The sequence below is a fragment of the Elaeis guineensis genome, chromosome 4 (genome assembly GCF_000442705.2).
Source record: "Elaeis guineensis isolate ETL-2024a chromosome 4, EG11, whole genome shotgun sequence".
In the NCBI taxonomy this organism is placed as follows: domain Eukaryota; kingdom Viridiplantae; phylum Streptophyta; class Magnoliopsida; order Arecales; family Arecaceae; genus Elaeis; species Elaeis guineensis.
In genome coordinates, this window is record NC_025996.2 from 21373594 (window position 1) to 21401591 (window position 27998).

General features: G+C 38.9%; 2 protein-coding genes across 5 annotated transcripts; one reads left to right on the forward strand and one right to left on the reverse strand.

Annotated features, from left to right (window-relative positions):
* The first annotated feature begins 154 nt into the window (after positions 1-154).
* LOC105043433 (short-chain dehydrogenase TIC 32 B, chloroplastic) lies at positions 155-2516 on the forward strand. The gene is made up of 8 exons (XM_010920975.4): positions 155-448; positions 550-781; positions 865-944; positions 1045-1201; positions 1304-1385; positions 1501-1588; positions 1672-1718; positions 1832-2516. The coding sequence occupies exons 1-8, from the start codon at positions 325-327 to the stop codon at positions 2051-2053; spliced, it is 1032 nt and encodes a 343-aa protein (XP_010919277.1). The 5' UTR covers positions 155-324; the 3' UTR covers positions 2054-2516.
* Positions 2517-3321: 805 nt separating this feature from the next.
* LOC105043432 (probable trehalase) lies at positions 3322-27976 on the reverse strand. 4 transcript variants are annotated; one of them, XM_073255822.1, is made up of 12 exons: positions 27578-27717; positions 25906-26722; positions 9911-10030; positions 8028-8143; positions 7803-7903; positions 7597-7706; positions 7073-7145; positions 5869-6036; positions 5677-5764; positions 4865-4976; positions 4501-4714; positions 3322-3814 (listed from the first exon to the last, which is right to left on the reverse strand). In XM_073255822.1, the coding sequence occupies exons 2-12, from the start codon at positions 26520-26522 to the stop codon at positions 3728-3730; spliced, it is 1806 nt and encodes a 601-aa protein (XP_073111923.1). In that variant the 5' UTR covers positions 26523-26722; positions 27578-27717; the 3' UTR covers positions 3322-3727. The 4 variants fall into 4 exon arrangements, with proteins under 4 accessions (XP_073111923.1, XP_019705692.1, XP_073111924.1 ...); XM_019850133.3 differs by having other exon boundaries at positions 25906-27153; positions 27578-27715; XM_073255823.1 differs by having other exon boundaries at positions 25906-26579; positions 27578-27710.
* Between the last annotated feature and the right edge of the window lie 22 nt (positions 27977-27998).

Here is a 27998-nt window from a genome sequence, read left to right on the forward strand (position 1 = left end):
TCCTTGATATAATAATAGCTTTACTAAATTTTATACGACTGCTGACCGTCCGCGCACATCGAACATTCTGGCATCCCGTCTCTCCGTTTAAAATAAAGAAAATCCGTAATCACCTCACTTCTCTCTCTACCACTTCAGTGTACACTTGACTCTCTCTCTCTACCTTTCTTAATCACCCGTCCTCCCTCCGATTCGTCTCATGTCGTCCCCGTCTCTCTCGCCTTCACTATAAATTCCGGGCGGCGCCTTTTCCACTTGATTTTTAACGCAGAAATTTTTAGAGGAAATTACCAAGAGGAGAAAAAAAAGGAAAGGAAGAAAGAAATGCTGGAGACGGTGAAGTACCTGATGGGCTCGGCCGGCGCGAGCGGGTTCGGAGCCAAGTCGACGGCGGAGGAGGTCACCGAAGCCTCCCCCGACCTGCGCTCCATCACCGCCATCATCACAGGTACCACCACTACCAGATGCAAAGCAAGCAAGTGATATATAATCCTTTTCTTCTTCTGATCTCAATCTCAATCTAACGTCCTTTTCTTCTTCTCGTGTCAGGAGCGACGTCGGGGATTGGGGCGGAGACGGCGCGGGTGCTGGCGAAGCGCGGGGCGAGGCTGGTCCTCCCCGCCCGGAACCTCAAGGCGGCCGAGGAGACCAAGGCCCGGATCGCCGCAGACTTCCCCGGATCCCACATCATCGTCCTCCCTCTCGACCTCAGCTCCGTATCCTCCGTCCGTTCCTTCGCCTCCCGCTTCCTCTCGCTCCGCCTCCCCCTCCACCTCCTCATGTATGTGTCTTTTGCGACTCCTCTTTTTCTCTCAAGTGTTTTTATTAGGCTTAAAACTTCTAAAATCTAATGAATAATTACAGAAATAACGCGGGCAAGTTTCCCCACGATCTCGCTATATCGGAGGACGGGATCGAGATGACCTTCGCAACCAACTACTTGGGTTGGCGAGAGCGATAAAATTCTAGAAGCTTCTCAACCCCAGCCTCCATCCTCGAACTTCGTTCTGATATATGCTTTTTTGGAATTGAAATTTATTTTAGGTCACTTCCTGTTGACGAAGCTGCTACTGGATAAGATGGTGGAGACGGCGAGGGTGACGGGGATCCAAGGCCGTATCGTGAACGTGTCCTCCAACATCCATGGCTGGTTCTCCGGCGACGTCATCGGTTACCTTGATCTCATCACCCGCAAGAGAATGTGAGCAGCGACGCGATTCCATCAATTTATCATAATAACGCTAATCATTTTGCTCATAGAAATTTATTAGCTAATATATATACGAAATTTTCCTGTCTCGAGACCGTACGATGCCACGAAAGCCTACGCGTTGTCGAAGCTCGCCAACGTGCTCCACACCAAGGAGCTCTCCGAGCGGCTCAAGGTTTCCAAACCACCATCGCCATCTCTTGCGTCGTTGTTTTGCATCGCATAATATCTGTCATTATCATCTTATTAAAGATTCTTTCTTTTCCTCTCTCCTCTTTATTGCATCATAGGAAATGGACGCGAACGTGACCGTGAATTGCGTCCACCCGGGAGTCGTGCGAACCCGGCTCACCCGAGAACGCGAGGGCTTCGTCACAGGTATTACGCATTTAATGATACAAGAAGGGAAAAAAAGACCGTGCGATCTGATCCCGTGGTCTTGATTTCTATCTGGATGGCAGATCTGACGTTCTTCCTCGCATCCAAGCTCGTCAAGACGATTCCCCAGGTGAGAAGAGCGACTGCTAATAATAGTAACGTGCCAGCTTTATCTATACGCTCAAAAAAAGGAAATAGAAATTAGTAAGTAATATAATTATTTTGCGTTCCGGTGCACCGCAGGCGGCAGCGACGACGTGCTACGTGGCGACGCACCCAAATGTGGCGGGCGCGTCGGGGAAGTACTTCGTGGACTGCAACGAGGCGTCGCCATCGTCGCTGGCCACCAACCGGCACGAGGCCGCGCGGCTGTGGCGCGCGTCTGAGGCCATGGCCGAAGAGCGGCCGCAACGAACCGGGTTGGGACCGGATTCGCTCCCGCCGAACCGGCCGGACGAGATGTGACGTATCGGGGACAAAGTAGACCAGGAGTGACCGATGAACAGTTTTCTAGGAACAGGAAGGCAACGAAAAGAGAGTCGTTGTGCGCTGGCAGACTTGGTAACAGGATACGGAAGGGAAGGGAGTACCTTGGGACATCAGCAGAAAGGGCGCTTCCGCCTTCTTTTCCTTCTGCACTCTCTTTTTGGTACGGAGAACTAGCAGGCTTTACGGGGATTTAGGACCCGTACGCGCGGTAGAAATAAGACAGTAGCAGTATATTATGTTGTCATTGTTGTACATAAATATAAACTACAGGAGCTTATATGACAAAGATATTATATTGCGTATTTTTTTTTGGGCTTATATTTTATTGGAGGAAGAGATGGGTCGAAGGTCACTAGCAAGCATAAAAAAGAATTGTCCTTGTGAACAATATCTATGTTCAAACAAGATTTTTGGTACATTACATTAGTTTAACTCATTTAACTTATTTCGGCATGTATCGAGCTAGATTATTTATTTAATAAAATAATTAAATTCAAATCTATATTTTAAATTTAGATCGGATTTAGGTTGACGGCATATATCTGATCCGATCTATATCTTCTCCCATCTGACCTGATTTCTACCCCTGTTTCTAAATAGCAATGCTGTCAAATGCCTCTCACCCAAACACCTCTGGAAAATGCCTCCGCCAATAAACATTAGGCCTCTCTGCTGGGTCATAAGAGTAGACCCAAACAACTCGGCACAGCCTCTACTAGAAGACAGGAAGATGTCTAGTGGGATGCATGATATGGGGGCTCAGTTCAAACTCATGACCACCTCTTCAGAGGTGTAATGTTCATCAAATCTTTTTCGAGTAGGGTAGATTGATAGGCATGCTATTGCGTCCATCTTCTTTACCTGCCTTATGGACGTCATGGAGTCAGGTTCTCGCCCAGCTGATGGCAACTATCCTTAGCTCCACCTTGAAAGAGAGAAATGGCCATATATTCAACAAATCCTCCTTATAAGTTACAAGATCTGGCTTTCAACTGTAGTCTAAGAGTGTCCAATGGCTGGTCTCATCTGCAGCCAAAAGCAGTTAGCAGGTGCTGCTAAGATGGGGGGTTGAGCTAGAAATCTAACATCTGAAATCTATTTGTTGTGTCTGTTGCTTTTTTCTTGAGAGGTTCATCTTTCTGTTGTTTTGTTTTTCTTTTTCCCTTGTGTGCGTTCTTTGTTTTCTTTAATAAATTGGGTGCTGACCTCGCTTTCCCAGAATATAAAAATAAACAGAAAAAGAATAAGAAAACGACGCTATCGCTGAAGCTTTCAATTGATGCTTATGGAGCTTTGCTCGGTCATCAGAAGCACAAGACCAACTTCATAAGATGTTGCTGAAAAAATTCAGCTTATGCAAACTACTGGATGTGCTGTCTTAGTAGATATAAAGATAATACAACCAACTACTAAAATCTTCCTTTACCAATTACAAATGTTATGCTTTGCTTCATTTCAGACTCCAATCTCTTGTAATATCTTGACATCGTCCTGCGCTATCCAAACGTGTTCACATGCCCTGCTGATGTTTTTTTCCCTTCCTTTTCTTTCAAGGGATCCCTGCCAATGTATTTATGGCAGCTCTATATATAACTTGCATTACCTCAAATTTGCTCAAATATACTAAGCTGCTACACAGTTTCTCTACTCTTACTGGCAATCTATTTCCCTGTCATGAGGCCACCCAAACTCTTCCAAAAAAGCCAGCACCACACCATTGGACCAACCAAAACCAGTCTGCACCAGGATATAAAACAAATAACAGCTATCAGCAGCATAGGAATGTATGCAACTTATCTGATACAACAGGAAGTACAAAACGAGGAGAATTTTAGTACAGTAAAAGATGGAAATAAACCCAATAAAAAAAAAAAATCAGGATGATGGCTGCTATGGTAGATACTTATTAGATCTGTCTTACTGCAATCCTAGGAAAAATGCCAGCAAGGAATTACAATCCTAGGCCTCCTGATAAGATATACAACTACTGCAGCTGGTGAGTCAATGGGACATCTTCCAGTGCTGGTATTAAGATACTTATTATACCCAAATGGGCATGCGACAATATTTCAGCAAAAGGAATTGAAAGATACTTTCACCAGGTATGAACCTTTAACTGTAGTTCACCATAAGAGAAACAAATCCTTTTCATATGCATTACACAGTATAATGTCTAGTTTCTTAAAACGGAAGTTGGTGGCCTGCAAAATGCACGACAGTGTCACTCTCAGCAATGAGGGTGCTAATCATAGTTCAAGGATCGAAAGAAAAAAGGAAGCATAGGAAAATTAGAAAGAAGGTAATTTGATGAATGTTTATAGAAAAAGTGCCCTTGAATCAATGTCACTCCAAGGTTGCAAACAATCACAAGTAACCGTATCAAATTGTTATATGTCGCCACTTGTGCATGAGTATAACCTTACCTGAGGTTTGTACTCACCACCTCCTCCAATCTTTCCACAGGCTTCTACATCATATTTTTCATGCATTGTACCAGTTTTCATATAAGCAGCATAATTTGTTCTGATCCACCTTATAGCAATATCCTCAGCCACAGACTTTGCTTCTTTTGAAACAGAATTTGCCAATCCTTCCACAACCATATGTTGCAAGGGCGCCCAACCATTTGGAAAATCCCTGCTCAACAGAATCAACAACCATTTACTCTATTGTTTTTTGACATAAAATGAGAAAATTATTGTATCTGATACCTATCCACTATTTCTTCCATATATCATGATCACTTTGAAAATTCAACAACCATACAACTGCATTACAACAACCTACCATTGTTGCCCAGTATTTGACAATGAAGTTGCAATGCCACCAACACGAAGTAGACCTGAGCTTTGGAGGCTTTTCAGCACTTTCTCTACCATTGTCCCATCTTTACATAAATCTGAATACAAATTTTACAAGTATTGAATCAGTATTAATTTGGAATGCATGTCAGAAGCTTAGAAGAGAAAATTCTTAACAATCATAGCATGGTTTTCATGGTTCTTAAGATTTGAGACTTCTTGCTGAAACACAGTAAGATACACTTAAATATGTACTCAGCATATGCATCGGCAATACTGTTATTAATTCTTTTTATCAATTAATCACTCTCTCCAACATATTATGGTGTAAAGCTGGAATGATTAAAAATAACACATTTTGACTATGAATCACAATTGGGACAAACTCCACAAGAAAAGATTGTCCTGACTAATAAACAATGTAGCCATATATAATTATAATGGGACAGTCATCTGGTCAAACTACCATGTATTTTATTTGCTGAACTGAATAGTCTACAGGAGAGGACATAAAAAGGTTAGAATCAAAATCTCATTTTTATTGAATGAAATAAAAGATAGTTGAAATCCCAAAAGTAGCTGCTCGTCTCTGGAATATTTAAAATGTTTGTCCTAAAGCATAGTACAAGCACAAGCATCAATATAAGAGTTTTAGATTGCATCCTACAACAAGTTGTTTGAAATAGTCTTAGTCGTACTAAACCATTTCATGAAAGAGCATATTATGCGAGTTAGCATAAAAGATGTTCTTTCATTAAAAGCCAATAACTTGCGTATCATAGAAAGATTATGATAAACCTGTGCTGTATGTCTCAATCCACAAAGGAATAAAGTTGGATGCAAAAATATTACGGTTCTGATAGTGAGCTTCCCACTGGTTAACTTCCTGGATGTATGAGAGGAAAAATGAATAAACTGCCAACTGAAGTATATTTAATATCCATAGCATGTTACAAGAGGTAAGATTTACTCTGATATTTAATTACACACCTCACAGTTGCTCTTACTGATAAGCCAGTAGTCAAGCCATTGTTCCATTTCTGAGTTCCAGAAAATGGACTTTATTGCTGCCTGTCGTGCTTTTGAAGCTGCCAAGAATTTCTCTGAGGTTGAATTATCCCCAATGAGTTTTGCAAAGAAGGCAATGTCAAGTTCCATCTGTTACAAATGACTACCATATGGATTTAGATGTTCTTTAAGAACAAGGATTACACTAAACTCCATGTTCGAGGGATTAATGTAGTAGGCATCTCATAATAGAAATAAGATCTTTGGATTATATTTTAGCATATCTAACAATTTTACCTAACTGAATATTCAGTTGGCTATCCAGCAGAGCACTTGTATTGCACACTCCAACATAATTACAGGAAAATATCTGGCAATGCAAGTCCTATAAACTGAAACAAAATTCGTTCAAAACGTGCATAAGACCCTAGGGAACAGCAAAGAATTTATTTAAAAGCAAAGTCCAATAAGGCTGCACACAAGAGGAAACTAATTAGCACACTAAAAATTGGTTGCCTGAAGTTTATTTCACAATATTTCATGTATTTGCAACTACTCATCTCCCATGTTCATTCTTGTATGGCTCAGAATTTTCAATGCCCAGTATGACACTTGTGTTCAACAAATTTAATATCAGAGATAACACATAAATATGTTTATTCTGGGAATTTTTTTCAATCATTCTTCCACAAAGTTGTGACTTTTCCCATATAGCGACAAGAATGCCCCTTTATCAATACAGTAGTTTAAAAGAGAAATTTGAAAGAATAGTAAGACTAATGTATAATGCTGAAGAGAAAAATAATATGTTAAGCCTGATATATACTGTTGACCCATTCACTAATAGCTCAAGATTTTAGAGCAAGTGGTTAGTCTCTTTTTTCTTTTTCTTTGTTTTTTCATTGTTGTTGTTGTGGGGGAAGGGGGGATTGGGTGTAGCTTGTTAATCATGATTTACATCATAGACCTGTCCTCTAACAGCTTAAGCTTTTTGGGTCAAGCATTTACAAAAAATAATTATTATATTTTGCATTTGATCAAGCAAATATTTTTGCTAATGTCAGACATCACAATACAAGATGTGACTATAAAATACCAGGCTTAGAAAATTACTCGGAAACTATTAAATCAAAGTATCTAACCGTTCGACAATAAAAAGACTATTCTGATATCCTCCATACAGCACCTTGTATATGAATGCATTCAGGTCCACAGGTATGATTGATGTTGTTGCTAATGTTGTGAAGTCAGATGAATTACTGCAATAAACAGGCAACACCATTAGAAATGAACAGTTGAAGCTAAAACATGACTTAGAAATCGAATAAGAATATCTAGATAATTCTAGGTGAACCAGTGGTCGCACGTCTCCATTAGCAACTAGAGTTTCTGGATTTGATTCTTGGATAGTACATCCCATAAATCTAGACCTGGATAATTGTAATGCCAGTGGGTTTTCATCCCTTTTTCTCTCTCAAAGAAGATTTATTCTAGAACTTGGATGTTCAAATTTAGCTTAAACAGGTAAAACCAAAGAGAAAGAAGATTGTCGAAATATATAAGAAAAAATCCATTGTGAGACCATGGTTATCACAATATCAAACCACTAAATAACACCAAATAATATATGATGTAGTCTATTTGTAAAATAAAATCAGTATAAAGTAGACTGCAATTTCAGAATGCTATGCAACAGAAGAGTAATACAACCTCATCCAGCGAGAACTGAAGTCCCATCCAGATTCAGCTGTTGAAGCAACTTGGTGGTAAAAAATTTCTTTCTGAGAAGCACTTGCAAGCTTAGAAGCTGATTCCTCGTCCTACAAGAGGGTAATTAAGAAGCTTTTGATCTTCAATTTGGTTTTTTATTTTTTTGTTATCAAATGCATATAGTCAAAATGGACAGGGCTACACACAATTGTTGCGGTTTCTGGCCTGGGTTTGTTCCACATTGCATAATAGTGACTCACAGAGTGTTTGCATCCTTGAAGATCTTGAATGATTACTTTGTGTATATCTGTAGCATTGTTTCATGAATGGAAAAACGATAAATGCATAGCCAAAAGGATCAAATTCATCATCAGAACAAAATAGCAGAGCAAATAAAGTCAAGCATATTAAAGTGCACCAAACATGACAACCTGAATTCCAGAAGCTATGCTCTTTCAGCAATGAAGGGAGTGATTTCTTCACAAATGCCAAATCACCACTTCTCCTATATATTTCGAATACCATTGAACTAAGAAGTGGAGGTTGGCTGCAGAAAATTCCACCATGCTAAATTTCAGTTACGAGGCAACAGTCATAAATATTATAAGGGTATGTACAAATATATGTTCCATATAGTAATGCCTGTGACCATATAACATCACTGACTAGATGAAATGTACATCAAGATGGTAAATCATCATACTATTCAAGAAGTAAAATAAGGGTCCATTTGGTGCTGCCGTGGATCTATATATTTCCTAGTTGAAAAATGGCTTGCCATAGCATGCAATTGAATTTACAGAAATTTGGACTTTCATAGGCCTCTGAAACTGTCATTAACAAATGTAAAAATGGTAATTTTAATTAGGATCCAAGAATTTTACAGAATTATGGATTGTCATATAATTCTCAAACTTCTGTGAATAACAAATGTAGAGAAAGTCATTTTAATTCTGATGTACGAATTCCTAACTGAAGGGAAGTGTGAGATAAAATGAACAGCCTTTAGATATATCTTCACCAAGCTACATCTTCCATCAATACAGTGGCATCACCAAACCAACACCAATTCACCTGAACACTGCCTGCACACATCACTGCAGTTCTATTATTCATCTCTTTTTTTTTGATCCACTATCTTTCATAAATACCCATATTTCTATTTTAAGAAAGGTGGGAAGAGCATCCATGTTCAAAGGCTTTACACCTAACTTATAAATGCCTCTTTGATCCACAAAAGTTGTGCTCAAAACTAATACCTCTCCATGTCAGATTGAAATAAGCACACCAAGGGTGTCTGAGAAAAGGATGTGTAATTTAGCTGAAGGCTAGAAACTCGTTCAGGAACAACCAGACCACACATACTAATCTCATGGGCTAGAACGCGTGTCTGGACTCTGGAGTACAGACTTGGGAATGGACCAGGGAATAAAAAATGGCTTCGTATTATAAAGGTGTACTAGGGAACATGAAATAGAAGATTTCTCAACTTTTGCTTGGAAGAAGATATGTTCCACAAGTATGTGAATTTCTACAGTTAGTTCTAGTTAAATAGTAACATGGACATCGCCCTGAAGTTCATCCACTATGTTGGTGAATGCTTAGACCCGGGAGACTATCCCAATTCCCAAAGCTGTAGATACTAGAACAACAGACTGTGAGTATGCATGTATATTCTACATGTTATATGGTATGGAACAAAATTATGACAGGCCCAGGTTACATGAAATGGAATGAAATTAAGCATGCCCAAGAATATGTTGATGTATTGTAACAATTTTTCAGAAAAAAATGTAAAAGGAAAGAAAAAAACTTGAATATGATTAGGAATTATGGTGTTTTTTTTACTAAAAGAGACGCAAGAAATATTCTTGAATTGTCTAACAGTAAATGGCCATTAAAAAAGAAAATGATGGTGAAATGCCTAATTTCTCATGCCCCACCAGGTATCAGAGTCTCCCATTGCCTACTAACAGTCCAGGCTTTAGCAAGCTAGTCATTGGGTATCCTGTCCGGGCTCAATATATACATATTGAAAAAAAAAAAAAAGGCTGACACAAGACTCCCACATAAGAAATCAAGCTCACAGTAGTTGTTCTTGATCTCTGCTGTTAACTTACACATGTGTACTGAAAGTCTTTGCACCATTATAGCAAATACAAATAAGTAAGATTAAATCAATGTTGAAAAAAAAAAACATACTAGCAACAGAATGCAGTTACATAGGAAAACTTTGCATTAAATTCTCAGTAAGTATCGCATAAGTGACTAATGAAGCAACGAGATCTAGATGAATATGTAAATAGATCATCACCTTCGATTAGTATAGTATGTCCTTGCACCATTCAGCACAAAGCCATAAATATCAATCAGCGAAATTAGATTATTCGCTATTGACTTTGCAGTATCATACATTTTGCTTGCTAGTAAGCCCCTGCATGACAAGTCGTTTACTTTAGATAAACAAATAGTTTATACATGCCATACAGTCTTGATGGAAAGATCAAAAAAGTATCACTCATAACATAATTAAGTACATAACGACTAAAAGTGAATGCCAGTGATTAGTGTTTCAGAAAGATAATTGGGCCATGGAGTTGGGTCTGGTAAAAAGAAAGGCAATTCCAATTACCTTGACTTCAGTGGCTGGGTAGGCTTCTAATGATTATCTTGACTACAAACTCGGCGGGGCCGAGGGTGGCGAGGGCGGCGGAGTGGAGGAGAGGGGTGCAGAGTCTCGCGGGGCAGAAGCCGGGATCTTCGCCAGCGAGGAGAAGAGCAAGAGAGATGAGGAAGAGAAAGAGGAGGGGAATAGTGAGAGCGCCATTTCCCGGGGGGCTTCCCGTTTTCGCGCTTGCCGAGTAGCAGCCGGTTCCGTTGGTGGTCAGGCCAGGAACTTCGCTGTTTGGACGGGTAAATGGACGGGAGGGTTGTGGTAACCTAAAGTGAGAGTAAGGAAACCATATAATAAGGGCTGCGGGACTCTGGCTCGTTTTTTCTGGTACGCGGCACTTTGGCTTGTTGGATGGTCGGGTTTTTTGCTTCTTTTGAGCTCAACTCGAGCCCAGCGGAAAGTGTCTGAGTTTGGTTACTTTATGATGGTCCAAGTTCAGGCATCTATCATCTAGTTGGGCCTGACCACAAACTTATGTTTATGAGCTCAAAGCATTTGGCCTCGCTGGCTTATGAGTCAAGCCTCAAAATGAGACCTAAGCTGGGCTTATTTCTAATTACGTAAGCCAGCATATTATACAAGCGAACCCTTAATTGTCTACGAACAGCTTGGTTTATCTGTAACCCTACGTACTAATAAAATAAAACTGAGTATATTCGAAGTTGAAGATAAATATTAATTAAATTAGAAAATCAAAAGTTTGTTGGACAAAATAATAAAAAAAGTTGCACCGATGCTCCAGGCTCCTCCTACCATGGGGTCAGGGGAGGATCGTATGTACATAGCCTTGGCCTCACATAAGAAGAAGAAGAAGAACGTTGTTTTCATATTTGAGTAACAAAACAATCTAAATAAAATTCAAAGGAAACAACTTAGCTCCTCCTACTATGGGGTCAGGGGAGGATCGTATGTACATAGTTTTGGCCTCACATAAGAAGAAGAAGAAGAATGTTGTTTTCATATTTGAGTAACAAAACAATCTAAATAAAATTCAAAGGAAACAACTTATCGGTAAAAAAAAAGTAGAAAATAGGAGAATTGGATGGATGCATGCTATGCGTTTCTTAAAGGCATTATTGTTCGCCTTTGTGCCAACTAGATGGTTGTAATCCTCTCAAAGGTATTAACTTATCTCAGCTTAGCTGGCTTCTTTCTAATGCATGACAAGCATATGGAAGGCTTAATCTGATCAGACCGTTCAGATTAACATTTCAAAGTAATATAAAATATGAAAAAAATAGTAATAGTAGCGAAAAAAAAAAGGTGAATAAAGAGTGAAATAGAGTAGAAGATGGCTGGCTATTGCAGGAAGCCTTTATACAGAGACTAGTCATGTAATAGCTCAAATAACTTGTTATTGGCTTGTATGCCCCTTAAATGGCTGGTCTACCTATAGAGATCTGTCCAACGGATAGTTGAACAAATCATGCAAAATCTAATTTAAACATCAAAATAATTTTAAAATAAATAAAATATATTTCGATCATGCGCATATGGCATGGCCGATCAAGCGAGTTGTATCTCCAAATAAAATCCACTAGTTGGAGAAGTATCAAGTGCCACTATTTTAGAAGTGTGCAAGAAAATCGATCAACTTGTAAAATCGATCCAAATCACTAATTTTAATTCAGTTTAGATTTTTTTTAGATTCGAATTGTTTTCGGTTCGAAAATTTTAGAAATAAAAAAAAAACGGCTTGATTTCAATTTCAATTTAAAAAAAATCTGATTTAAATCAAACCGATCCATTGGTATACACACATATACGAACCATAGCAGGTTCACTTATATTTGATCCGAGCCTCATCAATTTATTGCTTCTATATTTAGCCTTTTTAGCTCTTTTCATAAATTGGCCATATTGCCCATTCTATAAATTGCCCATTTAGCTCATCCTATAAGCTGTCTATTTTGTATAATTAGAAAAAAAATTAAAATAGATAACAACCAATTTAACCTATTCCATAACTGTCTATTTGATATGAGCCCAATAATCTATGATCCGATAAACTGAACCAAACCAAACCAAACTGATTTTTTGATTTGGTTTTGTTGTGGATCTCCACCTCGGCCTCAGCTAGATACATCATGACTCCAGCGGAACTACAGAAGATGGGCACTAGTTGAACCACATATTAGCAATGGATCCAAAAGTTGCTAAACATCTCATATCGTGCTAGTAGCGGCTCTCCTCGATCCTCAGTTTATACTGAGGACCTCACCTCGACTCCAGACGACCTATTTTAGGTCGTCCATGTCCGAGCTACGATCTTTCCAATAGAATTTGTCTCTCTCTTAAATTGAAAAAGTTCAGATAAAGAAGGATTTCTTCATGATCGAGTCTTCTGCAAAAAAAAATAACTTCTTCGAATCAATCTGTATGCCAAATTCAGAAAGCAATCAAAACTCCAAAATATATACGACTCCGATTTCTCTCCTATACATAAAGGGGCATAAGGACCCTCAAAATAAATTCTCCACTCCTGCTCTCTTTTTCTTATTATTCTCCATATCATGACTTGAGCGTCGGAGGATCTGCATCGAAGAATATTTTGATGAGGATTTTTTGCAGATATTCAGAAGAAGCTCCAGTGACAACATCACTTCGGCCATCCTTACCTCAGCAATCTGATCTCAGGCACGGAGATCAGGAGTAACAGGTTCAAAATGATTTTCTATATGATTGATTTAATTTTTTTTTCGATTTCGATTTCGATTTTGATTTTAGAAAATTGATTCAAATCGATCCATTTAAAAATTGACCCCAAATGAATCCGAAGCAAACCATCCACACATCTACTCTACCTACATTAATTTTTCAATATGAGACTAAAAATTATAGAATCAGTAAGAAGTAAATGCCCTAATGGTGGAACTTTTCTAACCAAAAATAAAAAAATATTTAATGGTTAAATAGTATCTAACGTTTCTAATATATATATTTGAAAGCAAAAACTGAATGAAAATGGAGTAGTCAATTAAACTATCCACGTAAGCAGCAAATTTTCATGTATGAATGCCATATAGATCAAAATCAATTTTCAATATGCTACGTATCTGGCCTCTCCTATCTAACAATCCTTTCAATATTAAATGAAAGCATTATATCATTAATGTTGGGATTTGATGTCTCAAGATTCGATCCACACTGAGCCCACAGCGAGATCTAGGATGACGAACAGAGTCCAATGAACCTAAGAATAGTCCAAACAGAATCCAGACGGAGAAACTACGCATGGAAGAAGGCCAGGACATGGTGGCATGGCCCATGGAGCGATGGAGGCCAGCGGCAGGGCGGTGGAGGCTGCGGCAGAGCGAGCACATGCGGCGATGCATGGGCCGGCTGCAAGCGTGCAGCCCAGCGGTGCAGCCCAGGTGAGCGGGCTCAGGCGCAGCTCACATGGACTTCTCATGCGGTCCATGCATGGTGCATGGATCGATGGTCCATGAGGCATCACGCGGACCGATCGGGCATTTCTCGCCCGATTTTTTGCGGTCTACATGGACCGATGGGTGGTTTCTCATCCGTTTCGCATGGTTTACAAGTATGTTGGTGGATCGAAGACTCAAGATTGCACAATCCGATGAATAGGAATGCAAGCAGCTTGATGGCATTAATCTTGATAGTTGATCGGACAGCCAGAGGCTAGTTTGAGTTATAAACGGATTGCAGACTCTATCTTGAGCTCAGATTTTGGCCTTTAAGAGGCTTGTGGTGAAACAGAGAGCATGGTGGTGAGTTCGACAGAATCCTGAGACGTAGCCGAGAGCGAGTTTGGCAGTAGCAGCAACAGCAGCAATAGTAGACCCTGAAGGGTGCCAACAGAGAGCAAAGGCAGGAGTGGTTCAAGCAGACTGTCAGGCAGCGGACAGCGATCGCTTCAGTAGTTCAGAGAGGTCTTCCTAGAGAGAGCTTTTGTGAGGGAGAGCTTCTTGTGAGAGAGAGATTGGGTGTACGAGAGTTGAAGATGTGATCTCCTCTTATAATTTTTTCTTTTCTTATAGTAAAGCTTGCATACCCCGTAGAGCGTGTCTTTTGGCTGATCCATGTATTTGATTGTATTTTTATTTTATTTTTTTTTTCATGCTGCGACGTATGGTATCGAAAAGATCCTGTGGAGGTGGTGTCCTGACCAGACATCCCCAATAAGTGGTATCAGAGCAGGTGATATCTCAACAATTGATATCAAAGCTAGGCGGTACCAGGGCGTAGGTTGTGATGGTGGTGATCAAAATTGAAGATGGAGAAGACAGGCTCAATCAACATGGAGATCAATAAGTTTGATGAAAAGAGCAATTTTTCTTTGTGACAAGCGAGGGTGAAGGACGTGCTCATCCAGTAAGAGTTGATCGATGCTCTTTTGTACGAGAGGAAACCGACTACCATAGAGATACAGGATTGGAGACGGCTCTAGATGTAGATGGTAAGTACGATTTGCTTGTACCTAGCAGATGAGATGGTGATCCATGTACTTAGAGAGACTTCTCTGACGGTGCTGTGATTGAAGCTCAAAGAGTTGTACATGGCGAAGTTTCTCACCAACACTCTCTTCCTCTGAAGGTAGTTCTATCAGCTGCGAATGATTAAGGGACAGAGTGTGCAGGAGTATCTCAACCACTTTCAGAAGATCCTCACCGATCTTCTCAGCATTGGCGAGAAAGTTGAGGAGAAGACTAGGATGCTAGTTTTGCTAGTGTCACTTCTCCCTTCGTATGAGTCCTTGATGACTGCTCTTCTAGTGGAGAAGAACACCATCAAGATAGATGAGATCATCACGGTAATTCTCTAGAACGAGATTCTCAGATGGGAGAACTCGACTTCGAGCTGAGGCGGCAGCTTAGCTTTGATGATTTTTAGAGGAGTAGGAGGTGGCAGACGGAGCGACAGGAGATCATAATGAGGGCAGTCCAAGTCCAAGATGAGAGACTTGAGCAAGACCAGATGTTACCGGTGTGATGAGTTGGGGCATCTAGCCAGAGATTATCCTCAACTTAGGGATCGGATGAGGGCTACTGCAGTGACGGTCAGTCACGAGTCAGAGGATGATGTTATGAAAATATCTGACGAGATATCTACTTCTTCTCAATAGTGGATTTTAAATTTTGCATGCACCTATCATGTATATTGCAGAGAGGAACAATTTGACTTCCTGAAGAGTAGTGAGGGTACTGTTTATTTGTCGAATAGATCGAGCTGTGCAATCCGATGTATCGGGACGGTCAGTTGGAGGATGCATGATGGTGCAGTGAGAAGATTGGGAGAGGTCTAATATATATCCAATTTCAGGTAGATTCTTATCTCACTGAGCAGACTGGATTCAATCGGCTACAGATGGATAGCTGACGGAGGAATCCTGAAGGTTATAAGCGGCGATAGGATTATTCTAGAGGAAAAGAAGAGGATGAGAGAACATTACTATCTGTCAGGGAGTCTAGTGCGAGGTGGAGCTTCAAGAGCCAAGAGGAGCCAGAGCGAGGTAGAGGTGGATCGGATACGAGATATGAGACTCGAGAGGATGAGAGATGATATCGTAGGGTGAGATTTCTATTACCGTAGGAGGATACTCCGAGCAGATCTCAAGTCAGGAGGAGCACAGCATATGATGGAGATGAGATCGAGAAGCCCAGCTTAACTCCCATGTTTGTCCATTCATGATCAGCAAGCGATTGCCCCAGGACATGGGGGCGAGAAAATCCAAAAGCTCTCAGAGTTAGGAGGAGGCCGAATATCGAATCGAGGTAGAGATTGTTGGAATTTGACATCTTGAGATTCGATCCATATTGAGCCCATAGCGAGACTAGGATGACAAATGGAGTCCAATGAATCTAAGAACAGTCCAAACGGAGTCCAGACGAAGAAACTACATGCGAAAGAAGATCAGGGCGTGGTGGCATGGCCCACGGAGCGGCAGAAGCCGGTGGTGGGCCGACAAAGGCTGTGGCGGAGCAAGCGCATACAGTGATGCGCAGCTCAGTGCGCAGACGCACAAGTGCACACGGGCACGACCCAGGCCCAGGCAGGCGCACACAGGTGTGGCCTGCACAGACTTCTCATGAGGTCCACATATCGTGCATGGACTGACGGTGCATGGGGTGTCGCATGGACCAGTTGGGCATTTCCTACCCGGATTCTCACGGTCTACATGGACCAATGGATGGTTTCTCATCCGTTTCACGCAGTTTACAAGCATTTTGGTGGATCGGGAACATAGTATTGCACGATCCAACAGATAGGAACGTGAGCGGCTTGATGGTGTTGATTTTGAGAGTTGATCGGACAGTCAGATGCTAGTTTGAGTTATAAACGGATTGCAGACTCCATCTTGAGTTGAGATTTTGGCCTTTAAGAGGCTCATGGTGAAACAGAGAGCACGGTGGTGAGTTCGGCAGAATCCTGAGATGTAGTCGAGAGAGAATTCGACAGTAGTAGTAGTAAACCTTGAGGGGTCCAACAGAGAGCAGAGGCAGAAGTGCTTCAAATAGACTATCAGACAGTGGATAGCAGTTGCTTCAGAAGTTTAGGAAGATCTTCTTAGAGAGAAAACTTTTGTAAAGGAGTGCTTCTTATGAGAGAGAGATTGGACATACAAGAGTTAAGGGTGTGATCTCCTCTAGTAATTTTCTCTTTTCTCATAGTAAAGCTTGCATGCCTCGTGAAGATGAGCCTTTTGACTAATCTATACATTTGATTATGTTTCTGTTTTTTTCTTTCTTTCTTCTGGCTGTGACACGTGGTATCGAAAAGATTCTATAGAGATTGTGTCTTGGTCAGACATCCCCAACAAGTGATATCAGAGCAAGTGATATCCCAACAATTAATGGATGGAATTAAAATCCACTTATGTATATTTAATTATGCTATTAAAGTCTACTATTTTTTATATTAGAAATATGAATGGACATATTGTTATTATTTATAAAGAATATTTTTTTAATCAATGATCAATTCTATGATGTAGACCCGCTCACAACTAATTCATATATAAATTGAAACAGATGCTTTGGGTAGGTTAGAGAGTACATTACTATAGTTTTTATCACGTTCGAACTCAACATTCGAGTCGGATACGTGATGGCCGCACACTCTTTAGAGCAAGCCCTAAAGAATATACAAAGTCTAAAATAATTTATTACAACCTCAACATCCATAATATCTATATTCAATAATAATTAGTAAAACTTACATAATTATAAATTAAATTCCTTCAATCCTCTAATAGGTATCAATGACACTCTATCTATGCATTCGCTCACTCGTAAATCCATACCATAGCCAACCATGAGCATCCTGTAACTCTGAGAAGAACTAAAAAAATGAAGGAGTGTAAGTTTTACAGCCCAGTAAGGATCTCACATATCACACCAGTATAATAATATAATCTGAAAATAAAGATAACCAATAAAACATAAAATCTCATGTTCAATATCTAGAATACTGCAAACATCCATAAATTATCTGTCTTGTCAAAAGAGATGCATCATCATATGTTAATGGGTAAAACACTTTTATTCAGCATTAGTTTCATGTCTTATCTTCTATTTCTCTTTCATAATCACATGACCTTTAACTTTTTTCTTTCTGGCTTTAGACTAACCAAGTCTATATCTCAGTCTCTATCCGAACAATTTTTCACTCATAAGCCTTTCAAGGCTGTCCCAGGCATGAGCTCCTGACCGACTGTCCCATATACAAAAGCCTGTGGAGAGCTGTCCCAGATATAAGCTCTTAGCGGGTTGTCCCAGTCATGAGCTCTTGACCGGCTGATCCACGTCTAAGTCCGTGGGGACTATCCAAGGCATAAGCTCCTGAAGGGCTGTCCTAGGCACAAGTTCCTGACGAGCTGTTCCATATATAAATCCGTGGGGGCTGTCCCAGGCATATGCTCCCAGCAGGCTGTCTCAGACATAAGCTCCTGACGAGTTATTCTACATGACGAGGCTAGTTCAAACCATATCTTTTTTATTTAATTATTACATATTGATTTCATCAAATCAATTTTGATTTACAGTATAATCAAATTAGATATATCATATCCATATAACCATGCCATCAATCACTGATAATATATATTGATATAACATACTCATGCTTAAAAATCATATAAACAAATAACGGTATCTCAGGCATAGCAAAATCATCGATCACGAATTCAACGATGTAAAATCAATGATACAATACCAACGATAAAATAGCATATATATATATATATAATGATGATCATGTACAGAAATTTATACCTCCACTAGTGATTGATTCAAGCACAGCAATCAACGAACTCTTTGATTTATAAATTTCAAAAATAAGATATTTCGCTTGACATCTTATGCAGATAGTCGCATCTCTATATGACCATGATCAAACATAAAAATTATATATAAAAAAATTACAGATAAATGATCCTAATAGTATAAATCCAGGATCCCTCCTAGGATCAACCAAAATTGAAATTTGTCTAAGTATCTGGACCCTCCACTGATCTATAAAATTTCTAAAGAGAAAAAATTCACAAAGAGAAAAAAAGATCGAGAGCAAAAAAATTTTAGAGAGAGAAATAGAGAAAGTAGAGAGAATCTTCGTATCCTTCAGATGAGACAATCATGATCGAGATCATCAAAGGTCATATCTGGGTGACTCGATATGGATGAACTATGATCAGATACTATAAATTTTGAATAAGGACCGGTTGGGATCCAACCTACTCTACGAATTTCGAAGTGATTTCAGGTCATTTTATTTTCATCTCAAATTTGTCTTAAGACTTGTGATGCAATTAGAAAGAGAAAGAGAGAGAGTAGAAAGATTCTAGAGAGAGAAAATTTTAGAGAGAGAAAGTTAAGAGAGAATGTAGAGAGGAGAAAGAGAAAAGAGAGAGAGAAAATTCTCTTATTTTTTTTTCTTTTCTTTCTTTTTTTTTCTTTCTTTTCCTTTCTTTTCCTTCTTTTTCTTTTCTTTTCTTTTTCTTTTTCTTCTTTTCTTCTTTTCTTCTTTCTTTCCCTAGCCGAACAGGGGAGGACCAGAGGGACGTTCCTTATGGTCCGACGGGCTGTGGTGGCACGATCGATGGTCCTGTAATGGTGACCGACAGCGATGGAGCCAGAGATGGCCGATGGCGAGGTTCGGCCAGTGGAAAGTTAGAAAAAAAATAGAAAAACAAGGGACCGCCTCTTTTCCTTGAATTTTTTTTGGTCATTGGTCGATCACTGACGGTCATGACCTTCGGAGAAGATAGGTAAAGGGGTAGAGATCCAAACTTAGGGGTGTGGCACTATGGACGGTGGCACTAGTGATCGAAAAATAGAGAGAGAAGGCTCGACCAAACAGAGCAAAATAGGATCTTGTTGTTTTGTGGATTTTCTGATGAGCTCGACAGTCGGTGAGGGTGCACGAAGTCATGAAAAAAAGAGGAAGAAAGAGATGAAGGAAGATCGGGGCTTACCTTCATCACTGATGAGGTCTCCGGCAAGGATTTGAGATGAACATGATAAGGGCGTCCGTGGCTTCAATGAGAAAAATAAAAAAAAATAAGAGGAGAGATCCGATGCTCGTCATGGCCAGCCTTAGAGGAGAGGAGAGGGGGTTTTTATAGGGTAGAGAAGAGGTCGAATCCTCTCCGGATTTGCCTTCCTCTCCGATTTGTTCTCATGGAAGAAGACTCCCAGTGGGAGTCTTCAATGTTCTTCCACTTTTTTTTGGGGCTTTCAAGGTTTGGGCTTGGTTCAGAGTCCAAATGGGCTGGATATTACATTCTCTCCCTCTTAAAATAATTTTATCCTCGAAATTAAGTTTTGTTGTTTGAGATATATTCTTAAAAATATATATGCATCATGTCATTCTCATACTTCCAATAATGTCTTATATATTATTTATTTCTTATGATCTTATTATAACAAAATTATGTGAAATCTCAAATATATTTTTTTTATATTGATTTCTCAATTTTTTTGAAGAATAATAATATTTTGGGTTTGTATTAACATACTACAGTTATTTATCCAATACATTCCACTCAGAATTCATAATTATCTCAGATTACCTATGATAGAAAATAAAGAAAGGCCAAACATCATATACTCTCCATAATCATCGATTTCTTTCTTCTTTGATCTTCCACAAATTTTATATATAGACTTTTATCTCAAGAAAATCTCAACCTTCTACATCAGTTCAAATAATAATTTTAAATCTCAAAAAATGAGATTTATGTCAAAACATTCTAAGTTTGAACTAACAAAATAACTATCAAGCTGTCAAGAATAAACTTAAGATGTCTAAGGTTCTTCTTGACATTATCTACAATGAAATAATCTACTGACAAAAATTATCCGATTATGATCAGATTAGGTCAAAATCTGTAGCATCATTTCATTATCAACAAAATTCTTCTTTATTTGCAACTAATGTATTCCATAATATCTTTTGATTTAAAAGATTGATATTTCTAATCAATTTAAACCGCCACGCTTTTGCTGCATACTTTGATCTTAATTTATCAAATTATATAGGTTTATCAAAAGATATCCTTGTATATTAGATCAATCAAAGATAAATCCAACCTTCGCTTTTCATATAAAACTTATAGCAAAACTTTAAGTTTCTTTATCTTTACTATCCCTTGAACATAGCACATCAAAATTAAATCTTGATCTACTTTTTATAATTGAATTCATTGCATAAGCTTCATCACTTCTCAAGAATCAAACATATCTAGAATTAATTAGAGTTAACCTTCGATTTACTTTAAAATTATTTAGATAATTTTTAAATCAATCTTCTTTTTTAAAAGAATTAACTCCAACTCGAACAAACTAGAAGAACTCAAGTCAATATCTTTGTGAGTAGAATCAACTTGGTTATTTCTTGTAAAGCTTCCTTCATCACAATCCTTCGCATTAATAGATAAATTCATGCAAAATATTGTCCCTTATATAAGTCATTCAAAATTTAACAAATACAAGATACCTTAGATCAGCTCAGAAATCTGAACTTTGATTTGAATAACAGTCCACTATCTTCAATAATCACAAGAAAAAAACTAAGAAATCTAATCCAAAGATGGTAATACAAATTATTAAAGATTTTATCATAACGTATATATCAGACTCTAACAAAATTAATTTTTTTATTCAATTTAACAATAATATCAAAATACCTTAAATTCACTTAGAAAAGTAAATTTTTTTTTACTTGAAATTCAATGCAACTTGAAAGATAAAAAAAATCACATCCAAATATGATATTTTGAATAACCAAGAATTTCACCAAGATGTGTATCTCATATTTGCATAATAAAATTCAAGTATATTTTTCATCTAAATTTGAGTTTCATATATGATCCTCCCATAAGTTCAATGCTCAAAAATATTTCTTTCTTGTATGATGTAATTTTTTTTTAGACCACATCCTAACTAACTTCTTTCTGATAAATCCAAAAATTTTATAATGCTAAAAAAAATTAACATCGAAATCAGAAAAGTTATCATGATCTTCACCCATATAAGTTTCATATTAAAAAATCATCGAGTATACTCAATACAACACATCAATATCTCCCTCTTCATTCTAAGGTCAACACTTCTTATACTTAGGTCAATCCTACTAATTGAAATCCAAGATATAACTCGTTAATTTTATTATAGATATCATATGCCATTTACGCATAAATTTCATCATAGTATCTATTGATTCGAAATTTCAATATTAAATCTTTTCTTTTATATTTATTATGTTGCTCATGATCATAGCCTCAAGTTCAAATATCACTAAAGTCACAATCCCGAATAATTATAACCTTAAGCTCAAATACCATTTAAATCATATTCTCTAATGATCATAACCTAAACTCTAATATCATTCTATCACATCCTTAATAATCATAACCTTAAACTCTGATATTATCTATCACATTATTGATCATGATCCCAAAGTTTGATATCGCTTATGTCACAGTCTCTAGTGATCTTAAATCTAAGCTCTGGTATCATTTTGTTATATCCTAATCACTTATATCATAATCCTTAAATGACCATAACTTAAGCTCTGATACCACTCTGTCACATCCTAATCATTTATATCATAATCTTCAAATGATCATAACCTAAATTTTGATACCACTCTGTCACACTCCGAACCCAACATCCGGATCGGATACGGGATGACCACACACTCCTTAGAGCAAGTCCTAAGAAATATGCAAGGCCTAAAATAATTCATTACAACCTCAACATCCATAATGTCTATATTCAATAATAATTAGTAAAACTTGCATAATTACAAATCAAATTCTTTTAATCCTCTGATCAGGTATCAATGACACTCTATCTATGCATTCGCTTACTCGCAAATCCATACCATAGCCAACCATGAGCATCCTGTAACTCTGAGAAGAATAAAAAAAATAGAGGAGTGTGAGCTTTACAGCCCATTAAGAATACCATATATCACACCAGTATAATAATATAATCTGAAAATAAAGATAAGCAATAAAACATAAAATCTCATGTTCAATATCCAGAATACTGCAAATATCCATAAATTATCTGTCTTGTCAAAAGAGATGCATCATCATATGTTAACGGGTGAAACATTTTTATTCAGCATTAGTTTCATGTCATGTCTTATATTTCTCTTTTACAATCACATGACTTTTAACTTTTTTCTTTCTGACTTTGGACTAACCAAGTCTATACCTCAGTCTCCATCCGAATAATTTTCTACTCATAAGCCTTTCAAGGCTGTCCTAGGTATGAGCTCCTGACCAGCTGTTCCACGTACGAAAGTCCGTGGGAGGTTGTCCCAAGCATAAGCTCCTAACGGACTGTCCTAGGCATGAGCTCTTGACCGGTTGATCCACGTATAAGCCTGTGGGGGCTATCCCAGGCATAAGCTCCTGGCGGGCTGTCCCAGGCATAAGCTCCTGGCGGGCTATTCTACGTATAAGCCCGTAGGGACTGTCTCAGGCATAAGCTCTTGACAGGCTGTCCCAGGCATAAGCTCCTGACAGGCTGTTCCACATGACGAGACTAGTCCAAACCATATCTTTTTTATTTAATTATTATATGTTGATTTTATCAGATCAATTTTGATTGATAGTATAATCAAATTAGATATGTCATATCCATATAATCATGCCATCAATTACTGATGATATATATTGACATAACATACTCATGCTTAAAAATCATATAAGCAAATAATGGTGTTTCAGGCATAGCAAAATCATCGATCACTAATTCAACGATGCAAAATCAACGATACAATACCAACGATAAAATAGCATATATATATATAATGATGATCATGTACGAAAATTTTTACCTTCACTGGTGATTGATCCAAGTATAGCAATCAACGATCTCTTTGATTTATAAATTTCAAAAACAAGATATTCTCCTTGACATCTTATGCAGATAGTCGCATCTCTACATGACCATGATCAAATATAAAAATCATATATGGAGAAATTACAGATAAATGATCCTAATAGTATAAATCCAGGATCCTACTTAGGATCAATCAAAATTGAAATTTGTCTAAGTATCTAAACCCTCCATTGGTCCATAAGACTTCTAGAGAGAGAAAATCCACAAAGAGAGAAAAAAAGTCTAGAGCAAGAAAATTTTAGAGAGAAAAAATAGAGAGAAAATCTCCATATCCTTCAGATGAGGCAATTATGATCGAGATCATCAGAAGTCATATATGGGTGACTCAATATGGATTAAGTATAATCAGATACTATAAATTTTGAATAAGGATCGGCTGGGATCCAGCCTACTATACGAATTTTGAAGCAATTTCAGATCATCTTATTTTCATCTCAAATTTGTTCTAGAGTCTATGATGCAATTAGAGAAAGAAAGAGAGAGAGTAGAAAGATCCTAAAGACAAAAAATTTTAAAAAGAGAAAATAGAGAGAGAATGTAGAGAGAGGAGAGAGGAAAGAGAGAGAGAAAACTCTCTCTTATTTTTTTCTTATTTTTTCTTTTCTTTTCTTTTCTTTTCTTTCCTTTTTCTTTTTTTCTTTCTTTTTCTTTTTTTTTCCTTCTTTTTTTCTCTTTTCTTTTTCTTTTTTTTCTTCTTTTCTTCTTTCTTTCCTCTTTTTTCTTTCCCTAGCCGAACAAGGGAGGACCAAAAGGACATTCCTCGTAGTCTGATGGACTGTGGCGGCACGATCGATGGTCCGACAGTAGCGACCGACGGCGATGGAGCCAGAGATGGCCGACGATGAGGTTCGATCGGTGGGAAGTTAGAAAAAAAATAGAAAAACAGGGGACCGCCCCCTTTCCTTGAATTTTCTTCGATCATTGGCCGATCACCGGCGGCCATAACCTTCGAAAAAGATAGGTAGAAGGTTGGGGGTCCAAATCTAGAGGTGCAGCACCATAGGCGGCGGTGCTGGTGGCCGAAAAAGGGAGAGAAGGCTCGACCGAATAGAGCAAAACAGGGTCATGTTGTTTTGCAGATTTTCTGACAAGCCCGATGGCCGGTGAGGGTGCACGAGCCATGGAAAGGAGGGAAAGGAAGAGAAGAAGGAGGGCTGGGGCTTACCTTCATCACCGGTGAGGTCTCCGGCAAGGATTTGAGATGAACACGATAAGGACGTCTATGGCTTTAACGAGAAAAATCGAGAAAAATAAGAGGAGAGATCCGGTGCTTATCATGGCCAGCCTTAAAAGAGAGGAGAGGAAGTTTTTATAGGACAGAGGGGAGGCTGAATCCTCTCCGGATTCGATTTTCTCTCCGATTTGTTCTCGTAAAAGAAGACTCCCAGCGGGAGTCTTCAATGTTCTTCCTTTTTTTTTTTTCTTGGTCTTTCTAGGTTTGGGCTTGGTTCAGAGCCCAAATAGGCTGGGTATTACAGTTTTAATCGAAAAAACTGGAAGTAAATTGCATATGGAAATTTCTCTATCCATGGAGCCTGTCTAGAGGAGATTTGACCCAGCCAACTTACTGCAGTTTCCAGCACAATGTCCAGCTATACATCATGCAATTATAAGAATCAACCACCTTTCTGATAATTCAAACTATTTAAACAAATTAATCGTTATAGTAAAATCTAATTTTATCTTCTTCATGAGGAATCGAAGGTCATCTCTTATTTCTTACTCCCTGGTCCTCCATTTCCTTTTATCGATGAGATATCAACCCTACCATAATGTGGGAAGGATACAACAGCTTTTGTTAAGATTGACGTCTAACTAGCAAGATACGTTGTTTTTGTAAGAGCATGGATCCTTTTGTGTTAAAAAAATAAATTAATTTTTAAAAAAATGTATGCAAGTGGCACCATAGAGTGCTGTCTAATCACAAAAAGCCGCCTTCAAGAGAGGGTCAGCTATGATACACAGCATCTATTTGGCAGCCATTTGATGGCGCTCTCCGGCGCATGCAGTGCAGTTTGCTTTTGAAAATACCACCACGCAGAATTTGACCATATCAAACTAATAGGTGGCATCAATATATCCACATATTGTAAATTAAATGATCAAGAAAACATCAACATGCAACACTCTATCATCATCAATAACAACAAGGCAGACAGGATACCAATTCAAGAATCATTGGCAAATTCTAACCGTGAAGCAAATTTGGAAAAGAAAAGAACCCAAAATAGAACCAGAGTTATAGGATCAGACTACCTTATAATCCAGTAGGAATCCCAGTAATAAACCTCTCTAAATCGGGAGCCCGGCACCACCACCGGCCCGGGCAGCGGCAGCAACGTGTGCCGCTCCGGCCGCCTTCTCACCTCATCCGACACCCTCCTGGTCAAATTCTTCCACAGCGAGTGCACCTCCAGCGCCCAAGCCCGCACCTTCGGGTTCTCCACCTTGGGCAAGAACCCCTCCGGCTCCGCCACGAAATCCTCCGGCTCCGCATGCACCAAATCCGACCCGGCCTCTCCAAAATAGTCGCCTAGAAACCTATCCAAATCCGAGACCGGAATCACGCCACCCGGCCGCGGGAGCCTCGCGAAGGCCTCCTCGGTGGCGGCGAGGTCGGTCTTGAGGGGGAGGTCGACGTAGAGCTTGGGGTCGAAGCCGTCGGGGCCGAGGGTCGCGAGAGCGGCGGACTGGAGGCTCTCGAGGAAGGAGATGAGCGGGGTGGTGGGCTTCACAGGGGCGGAGGCGTCGCCGCAAGGGGCGGTGGAGACCTGCATCGCGAACGAGGAGAAGAAGAGGAGGGGGAGCGACAGGAGCAAGGAAATCGAGACTTTAGCATTGGAGGCGCTCTTTGGCGTTGTGGGAGGCGCCATGCTTTCCGGAGGTATTTGCGGGTGTGGATCGTGAATTCGGATTCCGGTCTGTGCTTCCTGTTGGTGTCGGACAATTGGCTTTAAGGCGTGGGGGTTAGCCGGCGTAAAATCATTTTTAAAACTGAACCGATGTTAATATAGCTCAGATTTTTCATCCCTAAAACCTTATCTCACGGCTCAGCCCATACGACGACATGCATCTAGTAAATAGTTAGTAAAATCTCTGAATAATCAGTTACAACTCGATGTAATCTCAATATGCCCAAAAATAAACATCGGGATCAATCAGATCAATAGATAATGGAAGCACTCAGATCAGAAGATAAGAAAAAAATCCAACCACTCATTCATGAATTGTGTGATTCTAACAATACAGATTTGCACCCCGTTCTTCATAAATATCAATTACAAAACTAAGATATGATGAGAAATCCGAATACTATTTTTTTATACTTTAACCTGTCCTTCATCTCTTATGTTTTCTTTCAAAACTCTATTAGATTTAAACATTGAAGAGTCTCCAGCTAGGTACATTCCGGCGACCTCCAATCATTTTCTCTGGTTATAGATTAACTGCAACATTATACGATACTCTTCGAGCTGAAACAGTCCACTCAATCAACTTGTCCACCTGTAAGGTTGGTTTTGAGTGGGAATAATTCTAAATTGATTTTCTAAAATAAAAAAAAGAAACTAAACGAATGGTATGCAAAATTTGATTCAAACCGATTGAAAAAAATTGATTCGATTTATCAAATCTATTGTAACATCAGCGTCTCTCTAAAAATAAGCTCCCTCTCTGATGAGATGGCAGCAGAGGGGAAGGAGAGTATATCATGATAGAGGAATAAATAAAACATCTATCACTAATAAAAAACAGATTTTTTTTTCAGACCGATGTCATACTAATACAAAACTTAAAAAAAATGTAAGAAATACCCAATAGACAGTAAAGAACAAAATATGGATCCAATCATACTTTAAGAATAACACTTTCATCAAAATAGTAATGGAGTCTCCAATCAAATATTCAAAGGAAATGACTTAATATATACCTTATAAGCAGGGAATCTAGCCTTTGAGGCACCCGCCCATAAGCTGGATCCAGTTGAGCAGCTATCTTACACTCTTTCGCAGCTTCTACCAATCTCTTTAGCCTTGTGAGTACCGCCACCCTGTTATTGTGGCATGTGACATTGTCGAGGCACATAGCGATCGCCTAGCCATTGAGTCCAAAGTATGTGCAAAATGGCCTCTTTTGAACTACTTGCTCCCCGGCCTGTTCACCTTCTCCGAATCCATACTCACCATCGGATCCTCGACACTTCCCAAATCCATCATTGTGGATTCGGGTGGAACTGGTGCACTAAGTTGGTTCACCCATTTGAAGTTGAGTTGCATACATGTGGGTCAGTTTCATTTACGCTTCTTTTTTAAAACTTGAATCAAAATTAAACTAAATTTTTGGTTCCAAAA